Source organism: Rattus norvegicus, chromosome 9 (assembly GCF_021556685.1).
Source record: "Rattus norvegicus strain SHRSP/BbbUtx chromosome 9, alternate assembly SHRSP_T2T, whole genome shotgun sequence".
Classification (NCBI taxonomy): domain Eukaryota; kingdom Metazoa; phylum Chordata; class Mammalia; order Rodentia; family Muridae; genus Rattus; species Rattus norvegicus.
This window is the reverse complement of record NC_141542.1, coordinates 103,369,360-103,392,908: the sequence shown is the minus strand read 5'-3', so window position 1 is coordinate 103,392,908 and position 23,549 is coordinate 103,369,360. Positions and strand designations below refer to the sequence as shown.

At 47.2% G+C, this 23,549-nt stretch overlaps 2 protein-coding genes and 1 long non-coding RNA gene across 16 annotated transcripts in view; 2 read left to right on the top strand and 1 right to left on the bottom strand.

Moving 5' to 3' along the window:
- Positions 1-474: 474 nt before the first annotated feature.
- The window catches only part of Neu2 (neuraminidase 2), an 88,564-nt gene continuing 65,489 nt past the window's right edge, over positions 475-23,549 (bottom strand). For 4 of the 14 annotated variants that reach the window (XM_087564975.1, XM_087564972.1, XM_087564974.1 and 1 more), the window contains 2 exons: positions 3,141-3,352; positions 475-1,749 (listed from right to left, as the gene is read on the bottom strand). In XM_087564975.1, coding sequence (XP_087421101.1) covers positions 811-1,749; positions 3,141-3,341 — 1,140 coding nt within the window. In that variant the 5' untranslated portion in view covers positions 3,342-3,352 and the 3' untranslated portion in view covers positions 475-810. 14 annotated transcript variants of the gene reach the window in all.
- Positions 3,821-6,639, top strand: LOC148003830 (uncharacterized). The gene is made up of 3 exons (XR_015629726.1): positions 3,821-4,287; positions 4,450-4,519; positions 6,197-6,639. It is a non-coding gene; the product is annotated as an uncharacterized LOC148003830 (long non-coding RNA).
- Positions 23,259-23,549, top strand: part of Ngef (neuronal guanine nucleotide exchange factor) — a 97,796-nt gene continuing 97,505 nt past the window's right edge. The window contains exon 1 of the mRNA XM_087564718.1: positions 23,259-23,534. The gene's annotated coding sequence lies outside the window, so the exon portion shown is untranslated. The remainder of the gene's footprint in view (positions 23,535-23,549) is intronic.

Sequence of the window (23,549 nt, the reverse complement as noted above, 5' to 3'; positions counted from 1 at the left end):
CACACACACACAGACACACACACAGAGACACACACATACACACACACACAGACACACACACACACAGACACACACACAGACACACACACACACACAGAGACACACACACACACAGAGACACACACATACACACACACACATACACATACACACACACAGACACACACACACAGACACACACACACGCACACACAGAGACACACACATACACACACACACACAGACACACACACACACAGAGACACACACACAGACACACACACACAGAGACACACACACACAGAGACACACACATACACACACACATACACATACACACACACAGACACACACACACAGACACACACACACAGACACACACACACACACACACACACACACACACACAACACACGGACATCTTTGCTAACTCATATGTTTTGCTCATCCTTTCCCCAGAGACTCAGTAAACATTTTTTCCAGGAAGAAATAGGCTGAGTAGGATAATTAATTTATTAATATTCATCCAAAAACTAGGCATGGGGAAACAGGCAGGTTAAGCTAACATAGTGACAGCCAACATGCAGAGTGGCAGCCTTTATACATACAGGCTGAGGAAAGTCAGGCTCCTTTGATTTCTGGGCTGAAAATAGAACCCACTTTCGGAGGCTGAAAGAACAAAACTTGCTAAGAGTCAAGAGACCAAACTCTCTGTATACTCCCAAGGAACAGACCCAAGAGCTGGATTCAAGAGTCCAGAGGATGCTGGAAGGAAAGAGAGACGGGTGTTCTGAAGCACAGGAAGCCCTTTGGAAGCCACATGCAATGAGGTCACTGAGCACCATGTACTGTGGGAAAAGCTTGCTTCAGGGTGAACATGAGGAAAATGATCTCGTCATAGTTACCTGATTCATACAGGCACCCAAACTGTGGGGACCCATCAGGGCCACGCCCCATATTCTGCAAGTCTGAGTAGGCACAGGTGCCCGTGGCTAGCAGGGTAGGCTCTGACCAGGCTGTGGGATCTAGTGGCGTCTGGTTGAGGTACACGCCCAGGTTGGTTCTATTCCTGGAGTCCGTAGGGTGGGTATAAAGCAGCCACATGTCTAAGGCATCTGGCTTAGAGGTGGGGCTGTGGAAGGCGACCACACTTCCATGACACCCGTGGGGGGGCTCTACAAGCTTACTTACTACCTGGTTGTCCTGGAAATCCAGGCCATCGTTAGGACTTTGTGCCTGGACTCTAGCTCCTATGAAGCTCCTAGCATTGAGATATACCACCCTATGAGCACCAGTGCCAACCTCAGCCACCTGACACTCCAGTGAGTTCTCAGACACAAAGTTCCCTAGTTCCCACGTGCGTCCGTGGTCAAGGCTGATGAAGCAGAAGGCAAAGGGGGTAGGTTTATGGACAGGGTGCAGCTTCCGGTAGGCATAAGCAGGTACCAGCAGGCTCCCAGCTCTGTTCCGCAGCTGCAGACAGTGCCCTGGACCCACAGCAAATGTGGCCCAGTCCTGGTGGGTGCTGCCAATGGTGGTCTCTGTGAGGTCCTGGACGGGGCTCCAGTTCATCCCATAATCGGTGCTGGTGACACGGCATAGCCGTGTGACATTAACCCTAGTTTGGAGCTGATGCTGTTCTGATACACGCCCAGGGACAGCAATGAAGAAAAGGAAGAGGGTCTTTGTTTGCTTGTCATACAAGGGACATGGATTCATGGAGCGGTGGCCCTCCAGCTGGGCTTGGGTCACCACTTCCTCAGGTTGCCACTGAATGTAAGGAGAGAGGAGAAGGAGAAACATAAACTTGAGATTGCTGGTGACAAAGACAGGAAGCTAAACTGGGGGTCCACGGGGCAGGTGTGTCTTAGGGGTGGTGTCAAAGGCTACGAAGGGTCTACTATACCCATTAATTACCCACCCCTAGGAGCAGCAGGAGTCAGGTTCCTCTCCCTTTCTCCATCCCCCTCCCTCGCCCCAATCTCCCTCCCCACTTCTCTCCCTGAAGGCTTTGTTACTTTGATTCCCACTAATAGATATTTGCGTAGCATCCACAATGTGCCCGACAGACCCCAGAAGACACAAAAGTAACTCAGGAGCCAGCAGATGGTCCAGCAAGTAAGGGTACATGCCACCAGGCCTGATGAGTTCAGTCTCTAGGGCCAACAGGACCAATGAGAGAACTGATTCACTTGAATGCATGCAGGTACAGATAAACAAGCAAATAAATGTGATTTATCTAAAAAAAAAAAAAAGTATAAGTAACTATGGTAGGGACCATTCCTAACCGTCTGTTCTTCCGGGCTGGTCTAGCATTTTTAAAAGGCAAAGAAAATGAAGTATCATTACTTAGGACACTGCATTGATGGACTCCGACACTGAAGCTTTCACACTGAGCTTCCCTGCTGCCACTGCTATGTCATGTATGCCACAGCCACACTGGACACCCCTGTATCTTCATTAGCTGTCCCAGTGCAGGACTCTAAGCACAGACACCACACCAAAAGATGGATGCCACCCACTGTGTTGCCTAATCTTCCGATGCTGAAGAAGCGTCCTCAGCTCTTCATATTTCAAGAATGAGAGGCCTAAAGGTTAGCCAAGTTGCCTAAGACCAGCCCTTGAATAAGGAGTGGACCCAGGTCTTCCTTGAATTCAGGTCCATCTGCTTCAAGGGTCATGAAAGTGTATGATAATTATGCACCAGGCAAAATAAATGTTGATGCCATACTTTGAATGACTATCATGTAGTTGTGATAAGAGTAATGTTATGAGGACGTAGAGCATTGCCCGATCCTAAGACCCCAGCTTATTTACCCTCAAAGGTAACTAATGTCCTGTTAAATGACAGTGAACTGCTCTTCCCTTGGGCTTTCAAGGATGCCAGGAAACTCAGTCAGTCACGTGATGAAGCACATGATCAGCCAACAAGACTTGCTGCTGGTTAACCCAAGAGATCTGGGTTGGGTACAGGAGCCTGTTTGTCACCCTGTCCCTGGATGGGTTTCTAGATCTCTCCTAAGTTCCCTAGATCCTACCTACATCTTATTTACCAAGGGATAGCCTTGCCCCTGAGTTCGGTGAGATTTACGCCTGGTTCCACCGCACCCAGGACCACATGGGTGTGTGTCGAGCCAACCCAGGTAAGCCACATGCCTTACCTTGACATGGTTGGTGGCTCCATTGTAGCTCCCTCTTCGCAGGACAATCAACTCAGCATGCTCATCCGTCCTGCTGGCTCGCTTTTCTGCAAAGGCCAGCAGGGTCTTCTGCTTCTTCAGGTAGAGCAGAGCAGGGATTCTGTAAGCATAGACTTCTGTGTGGAACAGCGTCTCTTTCTGGAGGACGGGGCAGGTCTCCATGGGCCTGAGATCTGGGCAGAAAGAGAAGACACATCATCTGCTGTCATACCTGTGACAAGGGCCAGAGTCATCCAATACAGGTGGCACTCATCTGACTGGCAAACTGAGTCCTGTCTGGGTAGCCTGGCCTTTGAAAGGGTTCTGTGTCCTTTCCCATATCCCAAGATACCGTTCGCCAGTGCTGCTGTAGCGTCCTGGCAGTCTTCTACCCAAGAATCGAAAAAGTGGGTTTTGTATAGATTCCTGCCATAACCAGTTCCCCTCACAACAGATGTGTGACAACCTTCAGCTGCTAACCCTGAGGAGAGTAGAGGAGCTTGCTAAGTGGCTCTCTGCAGCTGTCCGACTGTCAGGGAATGACACGTGGGAGCCTTTTTATAACTCCAGAGCCCTAGAAAGCTGTTCCAAAGAGAAAGAAAATACCTCCATTCCCCTCAGCTGCCTGAGGCTGGTAAACCAGCTTCCCTCACTGTGTGGGTGCCACCCTGAGGCAGGTAGGGGGTGGTTGTGCATCTGGAGGGATAGGCTCTGCCTACTAATGGGACTGGCGGGGGAGGGGAGGCTCAGGATGTGAGAAAATGAACAACGATGTAAGTACTTGCAGAAAAGAACAGGGAAGGCAGGGGATAACTTGCCGACTGCGGTTGACAAAGAGTTGACAGAGCTAACTTCTTTTTTTTTTTTTTTTTTTTTTTTGGTTCTTTTTTTCGGAGCTGGGGACCAAACCCAGGGCCTTGCGCTTCCTAGGCAAGCGCTCTACCACTGAGCTAAATCCCCAACCCCCAGAGCTAACTTCTTAAGCCAGAGTAACCACCCTTGGCTGAGAGAACCACTTGCCAAGGTTATCCTCAACAAAGGCTTTATTTGATGACCTATCTACCCAGAACATAAGAACAGATGGACCCCCACATTCTGCCTTGAAGTGAGACCCTCAGGATATGTTGAGGTAACTCTAAGATTCTCAGAAACCCCACCACCCCACTACCCTCCTCTCTGTCGAACTGGCCGCCTTCTATCCTGCTAAGAGTAATGACTTCAGAAACCTCCATTAAACCCTGCCAAGGGAGCCATAACTTCCTATGAACTCTTCCCCATGTCTTAACCCCAGGGAGAAGAAATGAAAAGTGCGGAGTCAGCAAGCAGGAGACGGGCTTTCCTACACTCTTCTACCGTGTAATGTATGATCATTTAAAACTTGTTTTTACCGGTTTTGAGAGGTGTAGTCAACCATCCTATTGTTCAAGTCTGATGAATGTTATTGGGACAATGCAGCAGACTAAAATTTAGAAGGGCAGATGACAGCTAAAAAAAGAATGTTCTTAAAAAAAAAAAAGTGGGGATAAGTCTTTGCTTTAAAATGGAGACTTGAAGTGTTGGTGGCTCATGGCTGCGGTTCGGCATGTGAGAAGCTGAGGCAGGAAGAGTGTTTGGAATTCGAAGCCAGCCTGGGCTGCACTGAGACAGTCTCAGAAAAGGAGAGACTAAACAAAACAAAGTCTAAGCCTGCAAACTGTAATCTTGCTCCATGGCCATAACTGTCATGAAATTTAATAGGAAAGAATTGAATACAATTAAAAGAAGAAAGACAAAGAGAAAGATGCCATTTCTGTGTCTTAGAAACTTGATCAAGGGCCAAAAAGCTGATCTTTAATGAAAATTCTTCAGTAGCATATAATAAGATTTAAATGGTTTTTGATTTTAGGATGTTCCTGAGGCCAAGACTTTCTCCATTCCAATGAGTTGGCCTTCAGTATACAACGTGGGAAGTTAGCGTAGGCATCCCCAAAGCAGCTTGAGACAGAGAAAGGGGGCCAGAGTTGTTGTCAGGAGGAACCAGACAAGGACTATGAGCTAGTCCTTGGGGTTCAAAGAGGAAAAAGGTGACTTAGAGCAACAGCAAGGGTTGAGTAGAAACCCCAAGACCAACGGGCAGTGATGTGACAAGCGCGGCCGCTCATGGTGTAGAGATAGGAGAAGATGGGGTCTGGGAGAGGGATGAAGCCTCTGGCTAGAACTAGTGACTACTGATCCATTCTACAGTGACGGGCCACTCTCCATTTTCAAAAGGGATGCCTCGTATCTCACAATATGCAATTCAGCTTCTCAAAGAGCCATTCTGTGATTTCAAAGGCCCATCCTGAGACTATGCAGACATCACTGCATAAATCCCCACAACAAATTCTGTAAATGTGAACGGTCACTCTTCTCTACTCCAACCATGGCCCCAGGAGACCACCAGTCTAGTCTCTATCTCTGGCTTTGCCTCTTCTATACATTTTATACAAGTACAGTCACCCAGCACATGGCTGGCTTCCTTCTCTTAGCATGTCATTTCTAAGGTGCATTCATGCAGCAGAACTTCATTATTTATACAGTTACTTAGTTATTACTTTGAGGGCAGCTCTCTTATATGTAGCCCAGGCTAGGCTGGAACTCAATATGTAACCAAGGATGACTTTAAACTCATACCTCCATTGCCCAAGTAGTAGGACTACAGGCCTGTCTGGTTCATGTAATGTGTAACGCTGGACAGTTCTGGAGATCTAACACATAGCTTCAGCATTCTTGGAGATCACCTTACCAGATTTACTTCTGAATCTTTTCCACATTGGGTGTGGAGGGAGTCCCTATCCCCCACACCTTCACTGTCACCAGCACTTGAATTTTCAAGTCTAGCTATCCTAGTGGCTGTGCAGGAATACCTCAGTGTACTTCCTGTTGTGTTTGATGGTAGCTAACGACATTGACCCTCTTTGCATGGTCTTATTGACCACAAGTTAGATTTTAGCCCAGAGGCAAATTTTAGGCAGGCCATTGATCTAATCTAATTAATTCTAAGGAAGTTTCTTTCTCAGTTCCAAAGAGAGAGAACAGATGAGCTTGCTGCAATTTTCCATGTGAGATTGGACAAAAGCATCTGGATGAAACGGACAATAATGACCAACGTGGTAGTGGTGGTGTCTCCTAGAGACTGAGACAGCAGACCGTGAGCAGACCAGGACAATGTGCTGCTCAGTTTATGTCAAGTTGACACGGATGAATATCACTTGGGAAGAGGGGACCTCAACAGAGGAATTGCCTTCATTTTATTGACCTGAGGGTGTGTCTGGGGAGGAGAGCAAGTGATTGATCAGTGTTTGATGTGGGAGGACCTGGGCCTCTCTCTACATGGCTTGGACAGGAGTCCTGAAATTAGGCTGAGTAAGACAGGAAAGCCATGTCCCCCAGGGCCTCTGCTTCGGTTGTGATGGATTATGATGGGGACGTGTAAGCTAAATAAAGCCTTTCCTCTCTTGGCTCCCTTTGGTCACGGTGTTTATCACAACAGAAAGAAACTAGGACTGAGGCCTGGTCAGTGCTTATGTGGGAAGCTGGGTCCTGGTTTCCGCAGTGTCCATGGCTAGTTTCTAGATTCCTCACTTAGTGTCTGGCCACCTTAAAGATGGCAACAAATGCAGTCATTCCTGTCACAGGCCCATGCGGTATTCTGGGAACCTGAGGTGGATCAGAAACAAAATAGGCCAAGAAGCCTGTTCTGATGGAGTGGATATTTGGTCAGGGATGAAAAGGTCAGTCTTACTGCCAATATGGATATGGTGCTCGCCAGGGCCAGGGACTGGCTGAGCATTTGACAGCAATTACTTCATCTGAGCCACAGATGCCCTACCCCCTGCAAGCCCACGACGCTCAGAGTGAGGCCTTTTGTGCAGAGAAGCTGGAGTGGAGGCAACAGCTTCTCTGGTATCTAGTAGATACCAGCTAGTCCCACTGACCTCTCTAAACAGCCAAGCCCTGTATATTAGAGACGGGACTGAGCCCAGAAATGGGAAAAATCGGGAAAAAGGACTTTCAGGTCAGCATGAGGTATCTCACCCACAGCCTCAGCCCAAACTCGCACACACACCAATAACTTCCCAACCCCTGCTTTTGTCATCATCATTGTCACCATCATCGTCATTGCCATCGTCATCGACACTGACATCGTCACCGTCATCGTCATCATCATCAACCCAGCTGGTCTTCACAAAATGTTTTGTGTTTATTCTCTAAGTACCCAATATTTTCTAGGAATCTGTGTCAATTGTATTTACAAATCTTATAACTTACAAGTATTTGCTCATTATTTAATCCTCCTGATACCCTCACGTGGTAGACCTCAGAACTACAGTCACCAGTGAAGTGGCCCAGCTGAGCACAAGGGTGCTTCCGAACACCATGCTCTCTGCACCGAGGAAGTCTCAAGGGCCCTCTGGGACACCTGGGCACAGCTATGCCTCCAAACAGAGGCAGCCGATGAAATGGATACAGAACTGAGTCGAGAGTCAAGAACTCTGACGCTGCAGGGATGACTCAGTCAATAAGATGCTCGAAGTAGAGTCATGAGGACCCAAGTTCAAACCTAGGAACTGGTGTGAAAAGCCAAGACTGATGGGCTCCTTTGTCATCATCCCTGGGAAGGCAGGAGCAGGCAGATCCCTGCCACTCCCTAGTCAGCTAAGCTTAGCCCACAGAAGCGTCACCGGTAAAGTTGTCATTCACCATGTGGAATGACACCCAGGGTTGACCTCTGATCTCCATCCTCACCCACCCACACAGAGCCTCTCCACTCTACCACCATACATCAAACTCAGATTCTGGACTTAGTCTGCTCCTTAAAGACTGATCATTGTTGGACAGACGTTTTTTCCCTCTCCTCATAGTAAGCAGTAGGCTAAGTGAGGCCCCTTCTGTCAGCAGTGCATGAGCCTGAATGGGATCCAGAGAGGCTAAATGGTAGACGGGGGCCTCTGTGTAAGCCAAGCCTTACTACAGTACACCAGCTATGAGACAGGTGGCACCAACATGTCCAATGCAAGAAATCGTCAATGATCAGAAAGGACCATGGAACGACAATTTTATTTGGGTCTCCCTGAGGCTACCTAAGGCTGACTGAAACTGTTATGACCTTGAAGCCACCAAGCTCAGATTATCTTCCATGAGGAAACTCACTTCTCCCACACACCCTGGAAAGCAGGCATCGGTGTTCTATAACAGCCGTGAGCAAGCTGAAAAGTAGGTCAGGAAGGTGGTAGGTGGCTCTCCATGAGTACACAGCCTCAGGTGGTGGAGGCATGTGGCTCTGAGCCTGGATCTGATGGATTGCACACCCCACACACCCCACACACACTCACCCCAAGGTCCTGCCGCCTTCTCTTCCATTCCCGCTGGGGCCCAGTCTGGCACACACCTTGCAAAGCTAGAGATTAGGATCATTTCTGGTTCACTTCCTCTCTTCGAGGTGATCCTTGATAACATATAGCCTGGCACCTTCTGTCTACCAGAAAACACTAACGACCACTCCCTGCCCCTGCCTTCCAGGACCTCAAACCTTCAAGGACCCCAAGGTACAGCCAAACTGCAGTAGTTATGGGGAAGGGTAAAGAGGTCTGTGTTGATTTCCAGTGCCTTTGTTCTGAGTTCGTTTCTTTAGTCGGTCTGAGTTAGTTAGTTAGTTAGTTAGTTAGTTAGTTAATTAGTTAGTTAGTTAAACTGCTCCCACTGGAAGCTTTACCACATACCTTGACATCACTTCACATGACACCCTGGCAGCAAGAATTCCTGTTTATGTCAACAGAGGGACATGTGAATCAATTCAAGATGAACCATACCTTCAGGAGTATGTGCCAAGCAGGATCCAGAGAGCTCTGGTCATGGAAGGACAGAGTCAGTGGGAATCTGGTTTCTAGAAGGTCTCTGTGGCTACTGTAGTCCCCAGGTCTTGACTCCAATCTCAGCTTCCCAGTAAGTTCACGCCTATATAAACTAAAAGGAGTCCTCCTATTTGCTGTCCACTCATCTGACAAGGCACCCCTCAGGGATCATGTCACAGTGTGGGCCCAGCCCTGGCCTAATTAGGATACCACCTCTCATTAGTCTGGAAGAACTCCTGAATCAGTGATGACCTCGGGCAGCGTGAGTCAAGTTGTCTCTTATAAGTGGAAGCATTGAGCAATATGTGCTCAGTGGGAATAGACTTCCTGGGCTTTGGAAAATTGTAATTTTCATGGGAGGAGCAGGTCAGAGTCATGTAGAGCCCAGTTGTCATTCTGGCTCAGCTGTTGATGGCCAAATGATGCCTTAGACCCTCAGGCTCTCTGAAAATGATGACAGAAAACCTCACGTAGATCCTAAGCTGCATGGAGGGGCTCAGAATCAGAACGGAGTTCCCTTTGTGAAACCCTGACAATAACAGGGCATCAGCCTGAAGGCACAGCAGACTCCTGTGCATCTTCTCAATGTGCTTCTTCATTGCTGTGATAATAAACACCATGACCAAAAGCAGCTTGGAGAGGAAGGGGTTTATTTCATCTTACAACTCTCAGGCCACACTCCATCTCTAAAAGAAGTCAGGAACAGAAGCTCAAGGCAGGAACCTCCAGTTCCTGGAGGCAGGAACTGAAGCAGGGGCCATGGAGAAATGCTGCTGTTTTACTCCTTGTGGCTTGCTCACTTTGCTTTCTCCTGAGATCACTTGCTCAGGGATGGACCTGCCAACAGTGGGCAGGACCCCTCTATGTTAATTATTAATCAGCAAAATGTCCCCGGGGCTTACCCACAGGCTGATCCACTGAGTACATTTTCTCAATTGAGGTTCATCTTCTTGGATGACTCTAGCTTGTGTCAAGTTGACAAAAAAAAGAAAATAAAAACCAACTAGGAGATATGCAGTGTCTGAGGGTGAAGAAATAAAGTTTTATAGCTGTGAAAAGCAAAGATGTAAAAACAAAGTTTGGAGAAATACATCTGGGGGTCAGGTCGCCTATGACAAACCTGTGACCCTTCTGAGAGATACATCTGACGTCAGGATGCCCAGTGATATGATAATGTTTGGGTGATCAAGATATTGAGGCAATTCTGACTAAGCTAATTAAGACAAAACAATAACAACTGATCTCCCTACCCCTCCCTGGGGTAAATTCTGAGAACAACCGCAAGATGTCATCCTGACCCTGCCCGACCACCCAGTTCTCCCTCTCTGTCTAAGGGAAGTGCCAACTTAGCCCTTTCCCAGAGATTTTCCAAGGCCAGGTGTAGGGCTGGTTGAGGAAAGTGACCAGCTGAGCCAAGAACAGCCGCTTGAGCAGGCCAGACAATACCTGACCAGATCCTTTGTCCTGTGTACCACCAAATGAGAATAGGCCAGCTAACCCTGTTGCTGAAGTCTGCCCTCTGTAACGAATAAAAGTTGTGTGCTTTTTGGGTTCGGGGTTGCCTCTCCCTGGAGTGGATGAGCAACCCCATGTATGTGGATTAAAAACCTTAGACCCTCTTGCTATTGCAGCGGTCACTTTGTCAATCTGTGCTCTGTGGGTGGCACTCCTGATGTAGGACCACTTTGAGGTCTTACAACAATAGCGGTTAGAAAAGACTCTTTAAAAGCCAGCTCAAGGGGCTGGGGATTTAGCTCAGTGGTAGAGCGCTTACCTAGGAAGCGCAAGACCCTGGGTTCGGTCCCCAGCTCCGAAAAAAAGAACCAAAAAAAAAAAAAAAAAAGCCAGCTCAAAATCACACAGAAAATATTGCAAGAACTGCTACCCTGTCCAACTGCAGATGGAGGCCACCTTTGCTAATAATTCTTGTAGCTAAGAATTACTTTGAAATAACTTCCAGAAACTTCATTTTGCCTTTAAAAGTTTCCCCGTTTCCCTTCAAACACACCCACACATGTTCTCATGGCCATGTCAATTCCAAAATATATCTCACCCCATCTCTTGTTCAACAGCTACCTACAGAGAACAAAGATCTTGAACACCTTGCTTGCTTTGTTCTGAGGAACTTCCTGACGCAGCACTGGCGTCTCCATTCACTGACAGACAGACAGATGGCTGTTATCCATGAGAAGGTAGACCAGATATCCCATCTGATCTTTAACCTAGTATTTGATAGGTTAGAGACCCAGTAGATGTCATCTCCTGGTGATAGACTCTTATCTTCTGGGCCCACCATGTCCAAGGCTCCATGGTATTCCACAGAGGGACCCACAGCCAAAGGCATGCACCATCTTGTTCTAGTCCTCTGCAGGACATTGATGGGGTGAACACAGGACACACCAAAAGGCAGCTAAAGTCAAGTCAGTTTCAAATAAAATTTCCTGTCTTCATACTGACAAGAGGGAGAAAGGATTTCCACTTTTTTTTTCTTTTCTTTTTTTTTCGGAGCTGGGGACCGAACCCAGGGCCTTGCGCTTGCTAGGCAAGTGCTCTACCACTGAGCTAAATCCCCAACTCTGGATTTCCACTTTTATTTCATTTTTTATACAAATTCCTTTCATGATAACATCCCATTGGCTGCTCAGGTTTAAAATGTCCTCTAATCCAGAGCTAAGCACACACCCACAGCTCTTTACTTCCTTGGAGGCTTGCCTCACCTGTCTGCCTCCCAGGTCCGAGTAGCCCCCTGTATGTCTTTTTCTGGATCTTCTTGCTCTTGGGCTCTCTCTAACCTGTTCTGAAAGATAGTCCAGTTGATGTGGACTTGGGATTTCTCTTTGGGAACTCCACTGTCCTGGTTAGTGGTTTTCTATTGCTGTGAAGAGACACCATGGGTCAAGACAAATTTTTTTTAAAAGCAAAACATTCATTTAATTGGGGCTGGCTTACAGTTTCAGAGGTTTAACCCATTATCATCATGGCGGAAAGCACAGTGTTATTCAGGCAGAGAAGGTGCTAGAGACATAGCTGAGAATCCTACACCCAGCTCTACAAGCAGCAGGAAAAGACAGTCACTGGGCCTGGCTTGAGCTTTTGAACCTCAACCCCTAGTGACACACTTTCTCCAGGAAGGCCACACCTCCTAATCCCTCTCAAGTAATGCCACTCCCTGGTGATCAAGTGTTCAAATAGATGAGTGTGTGAGAACTATTTTCATTCACCACCACATCTACCACAGGCTAGCCCATATGAACGGCCCCAGTAAACCTCTTAGACCTACAGGCACAGGCAGATAATGTTCTTCAAGCCAATGCTTTGACTGCTTGTTTTTTGGTCAGCTGACTGATGGATCCCTGAAGAGCTGTTTTAAAGTACAGAAGACTAAGCAAATGGCTGAACATGGTAGCTCACAATTGTAATCCTAGCATGTGGGAGAGTCAGGCCAGAGCATCCTCACAAGAGGCCAGCCTGGGCTGCATAATGAGTTTTGGGTCAGTTTGGATCACAGATAGAGACTCTTCCACAGAAAATTAAGAAGACAAGGCTGGAGTTCTGTTTAAACGCCATATAATGCAAGAGAAAGGAGCATACAAGATGGCAAAAAGAGCCCCGCTTTGCTAAGTGTATAAAATGCGCAAAACCGTGTTAAAAAAAACAACAAACTAAATATATGTTGCTACACTCTCAAAACTTAGCGTGGCGCCGCAAATGAAACACACACAGTGCATAGCTTTTGAACAGAGCATTTTTAAATCTTACTTTAACATTTGTTTCTTTGTTTTTCAAGGCAGATTCTCACATGTAACTCAGGCTGGCCCGGAGCTTGCAATACATCTCAGACTGGCCTGGAACTCATAATTCTCCTGCTGCAGCTTCCTAAGTACTGAGATTATGGGAACGCATGGCCACACTCAGGTTTATGGTAAATAAATAAATACCACCGGTGATCAGTTTTAACTAATGACATTACAGATGAGACTTATTAACTTTTTTGTTTTGTTTTGAAAAGTCTTTTTTTCAGACAGGGTTTCTCTGTGTAGCCCTGGCTGTCCTGGAACTCACTCTGTAGACCAGGCTGGCCTCAAACTCATAGAGATCTGCCTGCTTCTGCCTCCTGGGTGCTGGAATTAAAGGATGGATTGAGCCACCACCACCTGGCTAATTACCTTCTTGCGCTCCTCCATGCACATCCCAATTTCACTGTTAGTTTATGTAACAGAAGAATAAAGACATGCGGGGAGACATCAGGATTTGTGAAAGAAGCCAGTTGGCATAAAAAGACTGGAGAACTTCCCCTACCTAAGCCACAGGTAACAAACGCGGCGCTGAGAATGCCTGCAGCCACCAGAATGGCTGGCGCTGTGTAAACGCCTACAAAGGATCAGGAGACTCTTGACCTTTGTCTTAGTTAGGGTTTTATTGCTGTGAACAGACACCATGACCAACGTAAGTTTTATAAAGGACAGCATTTAATTGTGGCTGGCTCCATTATCATCAAGGCGGGAGCATGGCAGCATCCAGGCAGGCATGGTGGAGGAGGAGCTGAGTTCTACATCTTCACCCGAAGGAAGCCAGGAACAGACTGAGCATCCTAGGAGGAGCTAGGAGGAGGGTCTCCAAGCCCACCCCACAGTGACACACTTCCTCCAGCAAAGCTACACCTTCTAATAGTACCACTCCCTGGGCCAAGCATATGCCAACCATCACAACCCTGCTCCCTGGCCTACTCTCATCATCAGAATTTTCTCTTTCTTAATAAACTATTTTAGCTACCTACTGTGTGTCCTTGGTGCTGTTCCTTGTCCTGGGACAGGAGAACCTGGAAACTTCAGTGTGTGTCCCCTCCCAACACCCTTTCTGAACCTTTGACAGTTGGCACAGCCAGGAAGTAGGGTCTGGGCTATTTCTTATTTCTTTCTTCTGTGCACCCCCTTTCACTTTCTGGGGGCAATCTCCATGAGAGACACCTAGTGTGGGGACACCTCTCCTTTTCCCTTCTGTCTCTCCTGCCCTCTGCTTCTGCTGCCAGGAGCCAGTACTCCCAAAACTTTTCTCTGTCCCTAGGGGACCTTACCCAAGCTTCCTCAGAGACAAACAAGCTTATGTAAGAGTTGGCGGCAGCCAAGCCTTCAGAACTGAAAGGCACCAGCCTGGGGGCTGAGGGTGGTCCACCCTTAGGCTTGCATGGACAGGACCCAGAGCAACCCAGAGCTGAGTCTGGAAGAGGAAGGGACACAGCATAAACAGGGGCCCATGTCCACACAAACACCTAAATGGCCACAGCTAGAGGCCAGCAAAGACAGCTCTGCCCACGTGGCTGCTTGGAGTCCCTGTGCAGCACATCCTGGACTTTCCTGCTCTGCCGGCATTCTCTCCTACCGTCCCAGCTTCCTTTTCCCCATAACTTCTTCCTTCCTTTCACTTTCCCAGCTACCCCTACCCCCACCCCTACCCCCACCCCAGACAGGATGACTGGAATGACGGACTCAGACAGATGCATGGTTTGCTAAGCCTGGGCATTGGCACCACAAATGCTGACTTTGTTGTCCACAGAGCCCTAATGGCCATCATCTCTGCAGGCTGCTGAGGGGAGGGGGGGGGGTGAGCCATTCCTAATTGACAGCTGTTCCTTATTTTCTACAGCTGTGATGTATTCACCTCGGCCTCCCCTCAAGTCCCCTCTGTTCATCTACGGCAGACAATCCTTTCCCTGGGAGTGTGGAGACAAGTCCCCAGGCAAGGCAGTTCCCTTCGAGCTAGTAATCCAAGTGAGGGAGGGAAGACCCATTTGTTCTTGCTTTTAACCTGAACAGGGATTTGAAGCAAAAGAAGCCAAAGCCGGCTATTCGAATGAGCCAGCTCCTTCTCTGCCCGATAGCTTGGCCTATTTTTAGACCTCTTAAGGAGGCAGACCTTACTCCACAGATGTAAGAGACATGATCTCTGACGTGTTCGTAGCAGGGACTTGGTAGGCAATTGATTTAAACCCCAGACAAGGTAACTGCAGAAGAACTGGACTTTCAAAGCAGTCTTTCCAGTTCTCCTGGGACTGTGCTCACCCCAGGGACTTACAGGTGTGCTGGGAGGCAGAGCTCCAAGCCATTAGATCTTGAGAACCCAAGGCAGAGGAGAGGGATGTTCCTCTCCACTCCCAAGGTCCTGGTGCTTCTCTCTGCCACCTCCTCCCACCCTGTCATGTCCCTTGAACTACTACATGCTACAGCGCAGTCTCAAGAACTGGAATAAGGTTGACCCTAACAATCTTAAAGGGATGGTAAAAGCAGGGACCCACAACTGGTTAAAGAGCTTAGTGGCGGCTGAGTGCTTAGCCCTAAATGGGACATCTGTATCACATGGTGAAGGAGATACAGGAGAACTCTAGGAGCCAAAGGATGAGAGATGGAGGAAGGGAAGGGGGAGGGAGGGAGGGAGGGGGGCTTTAGGGTAGGGGAGGGACTAGTTAGGAAGAAAGGAGAGGACATTCATTGGAGGGGATGGGAAGCTGGGTGTGTGTGTGTGTGTGTGTGTGTGTGTGTGTATGTAAGCACAGAGCATTATATACAAATATGATAATGTGAATGTTTTAAAATTAAATTAGGATCCACAGAGATGGCTCAGTGCTCGGGATTTGATTCCCAGCACCCCTACCGACCTATAACTAACTCTAGCTCCAGAGAGCCAGTGCCTCCTCTGAGCTCTGAGGGTGCTGCATTCTCCTGCACAAACCTTGCATTCTAACCCGGCCAACATCCGTGTCTACTACGGTACAATGTTGGGGATAGCTTCTAAGGCGTTGTCTTGTTTCAGCTCCCCGAAAGCCACACTTCCAGACCTGAGGGTCCCTGCCCCCAGCTGGCTTCGATTGATAATAAAGAACTGACATACAGCCAGTGGCTGGGCAGAAAGACAGACAGGACTTTTAGATTGCAAGGGTCACACACACACACACACACACACACACACACACACACACAGAGAGAGAGAGAGAGAGAGAGAGAGAGAGAGAGAGAGAGAGAGAGAGAGAGAGAATTGGGGGGAGAGAGGGGGAGAGAGCCATGATGGGAAAGCAGAAAGATAAAACTTAAAGGCCTGCTGACATATAAAGATCCAGGATACTGGCCAATCAGGGCACTTCCCTGATTGAGTCTGGGGTAATAGAGATGAAATACAGATTTTTAAAAGACATTAACAAAGGAATACAGGAGGGGAGAGTTTGCTAGCCTCGGGGAAATTTAGAAGTGCCCAGCCAAGGTATATCAAAATAAATTAGTGTGTGTGTGTGTGTGTGTGTGTGTGTGTGTGTGTGTGTCTTTCATTCTCGACCAGAGAGCTCCTGGGCAGGTACAGCTGCTGCACACAACCCACTGGGAGCCAAAGCAGTTTAACTAATTCACCACTACAGTGCATGGCAATTCCAAACCAAACTCCTTATAAGGAAGGAATCTAGCCAACTTCTGCTACAGGAAATCTGAAGCTTCCTCATCTCCAGCCAATAGATAAGGCATGAAGAGGTTTATGGTCCCTCCTGGACATAAAATATGGCTTAAGGGTACTCATTGACTTTTCCCTAGCTGAATCACCGAGGGGAAAAAAAAATAACAAACGTATGCATATGGGCTTGATTCCATGTGCAAATCTAACATATTAGGTCCAAAGGAGAAATAGGTTAAGTGTTCAAGTATGTTCAGAGGGTGATTCCCTTTTGAGATGCCCACATCCACATTCTATGGTATGTCTTACTTTCTCCCTCAACGTCTTTTTTATTTAACTCCAGGGCTTCACTTCTATGTTAAAATCTCTTAATATAAACTCCAAATTCGCTTCAACAAAATTTGTTACACGGATCGAGTGTAGCCAGCACCACACTCACTGGGAAGGAAGAAGCAGGAGCATCATAGATGAGTCTCAGGGTCGCCTAATTATGTGGGAGGGACTGAGGGAGCAGAGAGAGGCAGGGACAATACAGGCGGATTGCCATGGTTCACTGAGAAGAAATGAGGGGGTAAGAGGGGTCAGGGGGACCTCTTGAGGCAGCCCAGAGAAGAAAAGGAGAATGTCCCAAGGCAGAGACAGTGTGCCTGCAGAGAGCTCTCTGGAAGGAGAGGAGATAGTGCAGTACGGCCTCCTGGTGACAGGACAGTGCATGGCTGGCGGAGGTCAGTGACTGATGGGATCTCTCAGTTCTTTGAAGGCATTTGAGATTGTTCTTTTATCTCCGGTGTCCTGCGGCTGCAGTCTGGGTTGAATGTGAGTTCAGGTATGAGTTCCTCTGAACTGGTCTAGGACTCAGCACTCGTTCCAAACTCGAAACCCATTCTCTTTCTTCAAGTCTGAAAATCCCCACTCGTTATTTCTTTGAACACCGCGTCTCCTCCGCTTCTGGTGCTCTCCCTCCCAACGGCCTGGTAAACGGCTCCTACATTTTCATGATTTTATTCGGTGGCGGGTGTCGAACGTTTTCTATGTTTTCTGCCTGATAAAGTAGTGTCTAGCTCAAATCTTGTTTTGAAGACAGGGTCTCGCTGTGTAGCCCCAGGAGGCCTGGAGCTTGCTATGCAAACCAGGCTACCCTGGAACTCACAGAGATCTGCTTATCTTGGCCTCTTGAATGTTAGTATTGAAGATGTATACCGCCACACCCAGTTAGGATCTCCTTTAATGTTTTCAGTCCTAGAATTTCTCCTTTGTTTTCTGAATCTGCTTTAAAAAAAAAAAACTAAAATAAAAACTGTTTAATTGTACAAGGAATTATATGCTCTCCCAATGCAAGCTCCTACACAGCTTAGAGGAAACACAGCCAAGCCTTCTCCCCTCTTGGCTGTTGGTTACTTCAGCTGAGACCTTATTCTTGCAAAATCTGTGTTCTCTAGGATGGAAGAAAATTTCAAACTAAACTCATGACGCTAAGACTTCAGCCAGCAAGGGGCTGGAGATTTAGCTCAGTGGTAGAGCGCTTGCCTAGGAAGTGCAAGGCCCTGGGTTCGGTCCCCAGCTCCGGAAAAAAGAACCAAAAAAAAAAAAAAAAAAAGACTTCAGCCAGCTCCTACCACAGGGGATCCAAAGCCTTGTCTCTGACCAACAGCTAGAATCTTATGATCCCTCCTACATGAGAACTCTGTCTCCTGTCAGCAAGGAAAAAGATGCAGAGGATTGAGGATTGACTGGCTGTCACCCTTCTGCTCCCCAGAGTGGCTTCTGAAGCCACAGAAATTTTCCATCCTTGTTTTACAGGTTCCCCTTCTTTATGTCTTTAAATATTTTCACACTTAATTTTTTATTTTATTATCTCATGGGATGAGGTGTTCACTCGCAGGTACACATGTAGGCCACGGGTTTGCCTGGTACTGGCAGACGGCAGAAGAGGACATCAGATCCTCTGGAAATGGAGTTACAGCTGGTTGTGAGTGGCCAGGTGAAGGCTGGGAATCAAATCCAGGTCCAGCCTGTGTCCTTAACCGCTGAGTCATTGTTTCAGCCCTGTGCTTAGTTTTTAAAATTGTATATGCATAAATTTGCATAATTCTAGCAGCAACCGTACCTCATAGATACCGTTTGTCATTTCTGTTTTACAAAAGAGAAAACACGGCGAGTGGACCAACGTCACACCATCAGAAATCTGAGACATTGGACTTACCAGTAAAACTAGGAGGCTGGACTATCATGGACTGAACTGAACCTAACAGTTCCTAAGCTGGTGCTCTCTGACCCAACTGGTAGTGCCTCAGTGTGTGACTGACTGTACTCTGTGAAGAGGAAAGATAAAGTGAGGTATGAGCTGGGATCTGACTGGTGCCTGCTAAGGAGAGAATGTTATTACAGAGCAGGTTTGAGCATACATAAAAGAAAAATCACACGAAGACAGAGAATCCAGGCATCCACAAGCCGAGAACCAGACCGGCAGCCACTTCAATTCTAGAGTTCAAAAGAGACCGACTCAGAAGCAGCCAAACCTATTGGATCCTTACCTTGGACTTTGAGCCTCTATGGCTGTAAGACAATAAAGGCCTCTTGTTTGAGGCCTCCGACTTGTGTTGCTTTGTTAGTTAACCCCAGCAGAACACCTGCCTTCTTCACAGATAACCGGTTCTAACCTTGTCCTCCGGTCAGCTCCGGTGTTTACAGACATCTAGCTTGCTCAGCTATTACCTGATGGAAAAAATATTTAATGTCCACACTGTGGAACATGTTAAGGGTAAAAATTTCACACATCTGCTTTTAGAATCTGTGTTTTCTGTTTTTCTGTCCTTTCTGTTTCCCTGTTTGTCACCCTTCATGGGAGGCTACCTCAAGGGTTTTACAGTTTTCGTGTGTCCCTGCATTTTTCATGGGTGATGAATTGTTCTTACTGGTGTTCCTGGTTACCGAGGGCTTCCCCATAGTTGCCTCTTCCTTTTTTTAAGGCTTCCGAGACTCTCAAATACCTTTCTCAGTTTCCATGTTGGAATTTCTGATTATCATGGGTAGCTAAGAGTTAGACCCCGTATGTGGCTCCAGTCTACGCTTCTATTTCCCGTAGGTAATGCTAATTCCTCGCCACAGCCTGGGACATCTTTTAACTTCTGTCCTGTAAGTCCTTTGCAAGCTTCCTGTTGCATCCCACAAGGATGAGATGCTTGTGTTCTCACAGGCATTTATTTAAAGCAAATAAAAGGAAGGTGGCTCAGTGAGCAAGACACTGACTGTGGAAATGTGAGGACCTGAGTTCAGACCCCCAGAGCCTATGTAAAGCTGGTCACAGCAGCATGCATCTGAAATCCCAGCACTCCTATGGTGGGATAGGAAGCAGAGACAGAGAATCTCTGGAAGCTTGAAGGCCAGCTAGCCTGACTTATGCACTGGTGAACACCAAGAGACCCAAACAACAGGGAAGGTGAGGCCTGACACTCAAGGTTGTCCTCTGACCTCCACTCACATGCCACGGCACTCCAAAGCCCATATTTACACATGAACGTGCTCTCACACATATACATACACATCATGCATATATGCGGATTTGAAAGAGAGGGAGGGCGACAGGGAAGGAGAGAGACAGAGACAAAGAGACAGACAGAGACAGAGAGAGGTGGGTATCTAGAAAGATGGCTCAAGGGTTAAGAGTATTTACTGCTCTTGCAGAAGACCTGGTTCAGTTCCCAACACCTGCATCGGTGACTCACAACCACCTAAGGCTACAGATCCAGGGGATCAAACACACTCGTCTGACCTTCAAAGACACCCACATGGACGTAACACACACAAAGAGACACATAAACAAACCTTTAAATTAAATATATAAAATAAGCACAACAGAGATTACATAGAATGGTTCACCAACTATGGTTAGCTATTCATTTGTGGCACTTGGAGGCTGAGCTTGCTTTTGAGCAGAAATATGTCTTTATTACAGAATTTCATAACCAGCATTTCTGTGTGATCGCGAGAATGTATGTGACCTTAGGTAAACTATCAAACATCTGTCTGTATATCTGGCTTCCTTATCATAAGACAATGGAGATTCTTAGATAAGTTAATTCACGAACTTACACCTGTTTGCATACACACACGTGTGCGTTATGTGCTAGGACCCACAGATGAGGGAGAACACGCAGTCTTTTCTTCTCTCTGAGTCTAGGTCTCCTCACTGAACATTGTACTCTCTACGTTCATTCACTTCCCTAAAAATTTCATTTCTCTTCATACCCAATAATATTCCATCTCGTGTAGGTACCCATGTTCTCATCTTCTCTCCCTCCGCTGGCGGACACTTCCTTGCATTAAATAGTAATAAACATGGATGTGCGAATGTCTGTGAAGTAGGCTCTGGAGTTTGGGGGCATATGCCCAAGAGTGGGCTAGCCAGGTCAGAGTTATTGATTTCTTGTTTGTTTGTTTTTGATGTGAGTGTGTATTGATGAATTAGTGAATAAAAATGCATTTGATAGTGAAAGTTAGCTTCTAAGTAAAGCCCTATGGCCATTCTAAATGAATAAAATCGCTGATACATCTGTGTCTATACCTAATCTATGTGAATATATATATATACATACAGATATATATATATACACACATCTCTCTATATATGTATATATGTATACACACATGCGCATATATATATATATATATATATATAAATATGGAGAGAGAGAGAGAGAGAGAGAGAGAGAGAGAGAGAGAGTGTTTGGGACTGGGCAAAGTGTTTGAATGACCAAATTAATCTGGCTGTGTAACATTTGATTTGTAAGTTAGTAAGAATATATATGTTTATTTTTAAAAGAGCAGGGATGGGTGGATTACTTCCATCTGGCTTTCAGTGGCGAAAACCAGAACCAACATTTGTGGCAATCGATGTCATACTAGGCAGACATCTGAGATTCAATGATGCCCACTTCCTGCATCCGTGCCCTACTGTGATATATGGGCTGTACCTAATGGTTGCTCTCTAACAGGCAGAGCATGGCAAAGTGATGGGGTGTCACTTAATGTCATTCCCCCCTCCCAGCTTCCCAGGAAATCACAAAAGTCTATGGAGCTGGGAGCTGGCTCAGCTGAGGAAAGTGTTCGGCATGCAAATGTGAGGACAGGATTTAGGTCCCCAGAACACAAAGGCTAGGTGGGCATGGGTGTGCCCAGCACTCGGGGCAGAGAAGGATGATTCCTCAAGGTAGGCCAGCTAGATTAGCTGTAATTGACTAGTTCCAGGTCTAAGGACGGACCCTGCCTTGATAAATAAAGTGGAGACTCATCAAAGAAGACACCTGATGTCAACTTTGGACTATCAGAGTTGAGCATGCTCACATCACACATGCATGCACACGTGTCCTTGAAGAGGGACAGGCACAGAGAGGCAAAGAGAGAGTGTGTGTGAGCACAGAGAGGCGGGGGAAGGGATAAAGAGAGAGATCTTCCTAAATCTTCGGCAGTCTCAATGCAGCTAGGTGTCATGGCAGAGAGGCAAACAAACAAAACAGAGCAGGGCACCCAGCCATATCCAGCAGGAAACTAGGCCCTCAGTCCAGCAACCCCCCAAGGAGGAACACAGACCTGCCAACAACCCCATGAGGCCTGGAAGAGGAGCCCTCCCCACATAGCCTTGTATAGAGGAGGCCTGGCCCTCAGCCACCTTGCCTCTAGCCAGTGAGAATCCCTGAACAGAGAATACTGCCAAGCCCAGCCCAGAGTCCTGACCCACAGAAACCCAGATTACAAGTGTGCCCTGCTTCTTGGCAGTACAAGTTGGGTTAATTTATTACCAACGGTTGGTCACAAAGACAATAGCTCTTATGAGACTTACATAAATACGGTCAGTGTAGCTCTTAACATTGATGAATGAAAGCAATGGGTTAAGAGCCAAGGTTTTGGTACCCACTGGTCTGGGTTTAAACCCTGGAGCAGCTTACTACCTTATGTGGCTTGGGCAAGCTGATGGGCTAATGGATGTCTGTCTATACGCGTATGTGTCTTTAAAATGGACCTGATTCTCAACTTGTAGTGAGAGCTCAGGGCTGCACAGAGAGGTTATGCAACATGCTTAGTTCAGTGCCAGCCACACAGTAAACACCAGGCAGAAGGGAGCTGTCACTAGTCATAACTCATAGTAATAGTCACAACTGATTAAGACCTCTGGCACAGAGCAGCTGGTGTCCCCTGTCTGAGATGTCAAGCTGAGCCCTGATGGCCATCCCAAAAAGTGATTAGAGGTGCTGGCTTAGTTGCCAAAGTGCTTGTCATATATGCACTAGAACTTGAGAAGATTCACAACTGTCTCACACACACATACACACACACACACACACACACACACACACACACACAAAGAACGAAAGAAAGAAAGAAAGAAAAATGGGCTGTGGGCTGGCAGTGTGTTTCTTTAATCCCTACAAGGAAAGGCTGAGACAGGAGAGTGCAGGTAAGATTCGGAGGATGGCCGATAAGGCAACCTGGCCAATTAGTGAGTTCTGGGTTCAATAAGGAAAAAAATATGGCAGAGAGCAAGGAGAGAGAGACCTGGCATTCACCTCTGACTTGTGCACACAAACACACATGTACACACACTCACACAAAAGTGACCAGAACCCTGGATGACCATAAACACTTACCTACCCAATCTCAGACCCAGGGGCAGGAGTCCATTTTTGGTCAACTTTCAATATTACCTTGTAGCCAGGAACTGTTCTGGTCATGTCAACCTGCACCTCAGTGGCACCTCCCCTCTTGCCTGGCTTCTAGGAAGGTGTGTGGCTGCCTCCCCGCCTGGGCTCAGTGCACTCAGCAAGGTAAACACCCAGGAAGGAAGTGCCTGTCCCAGGAATGGGGCCAGCTATAGCCGAGGCAGGTCTGAAGGTCAGGAATGTTTCCCAGGGAAGCTTTTCCAAACTGTAGTTCTCAGGGCCAGGTCAGGAGCTTGTGCAGTTATGTGGGGACACATGGACCTTCACTGAGGTGCCTGGACAGGATGGTGCATGGGAAAGGAAGACACTGAAGCACACATGCGGGGGCCCAACACCCAGGAACCTCTGGCTGGAAGGTGAGCAAAATATAT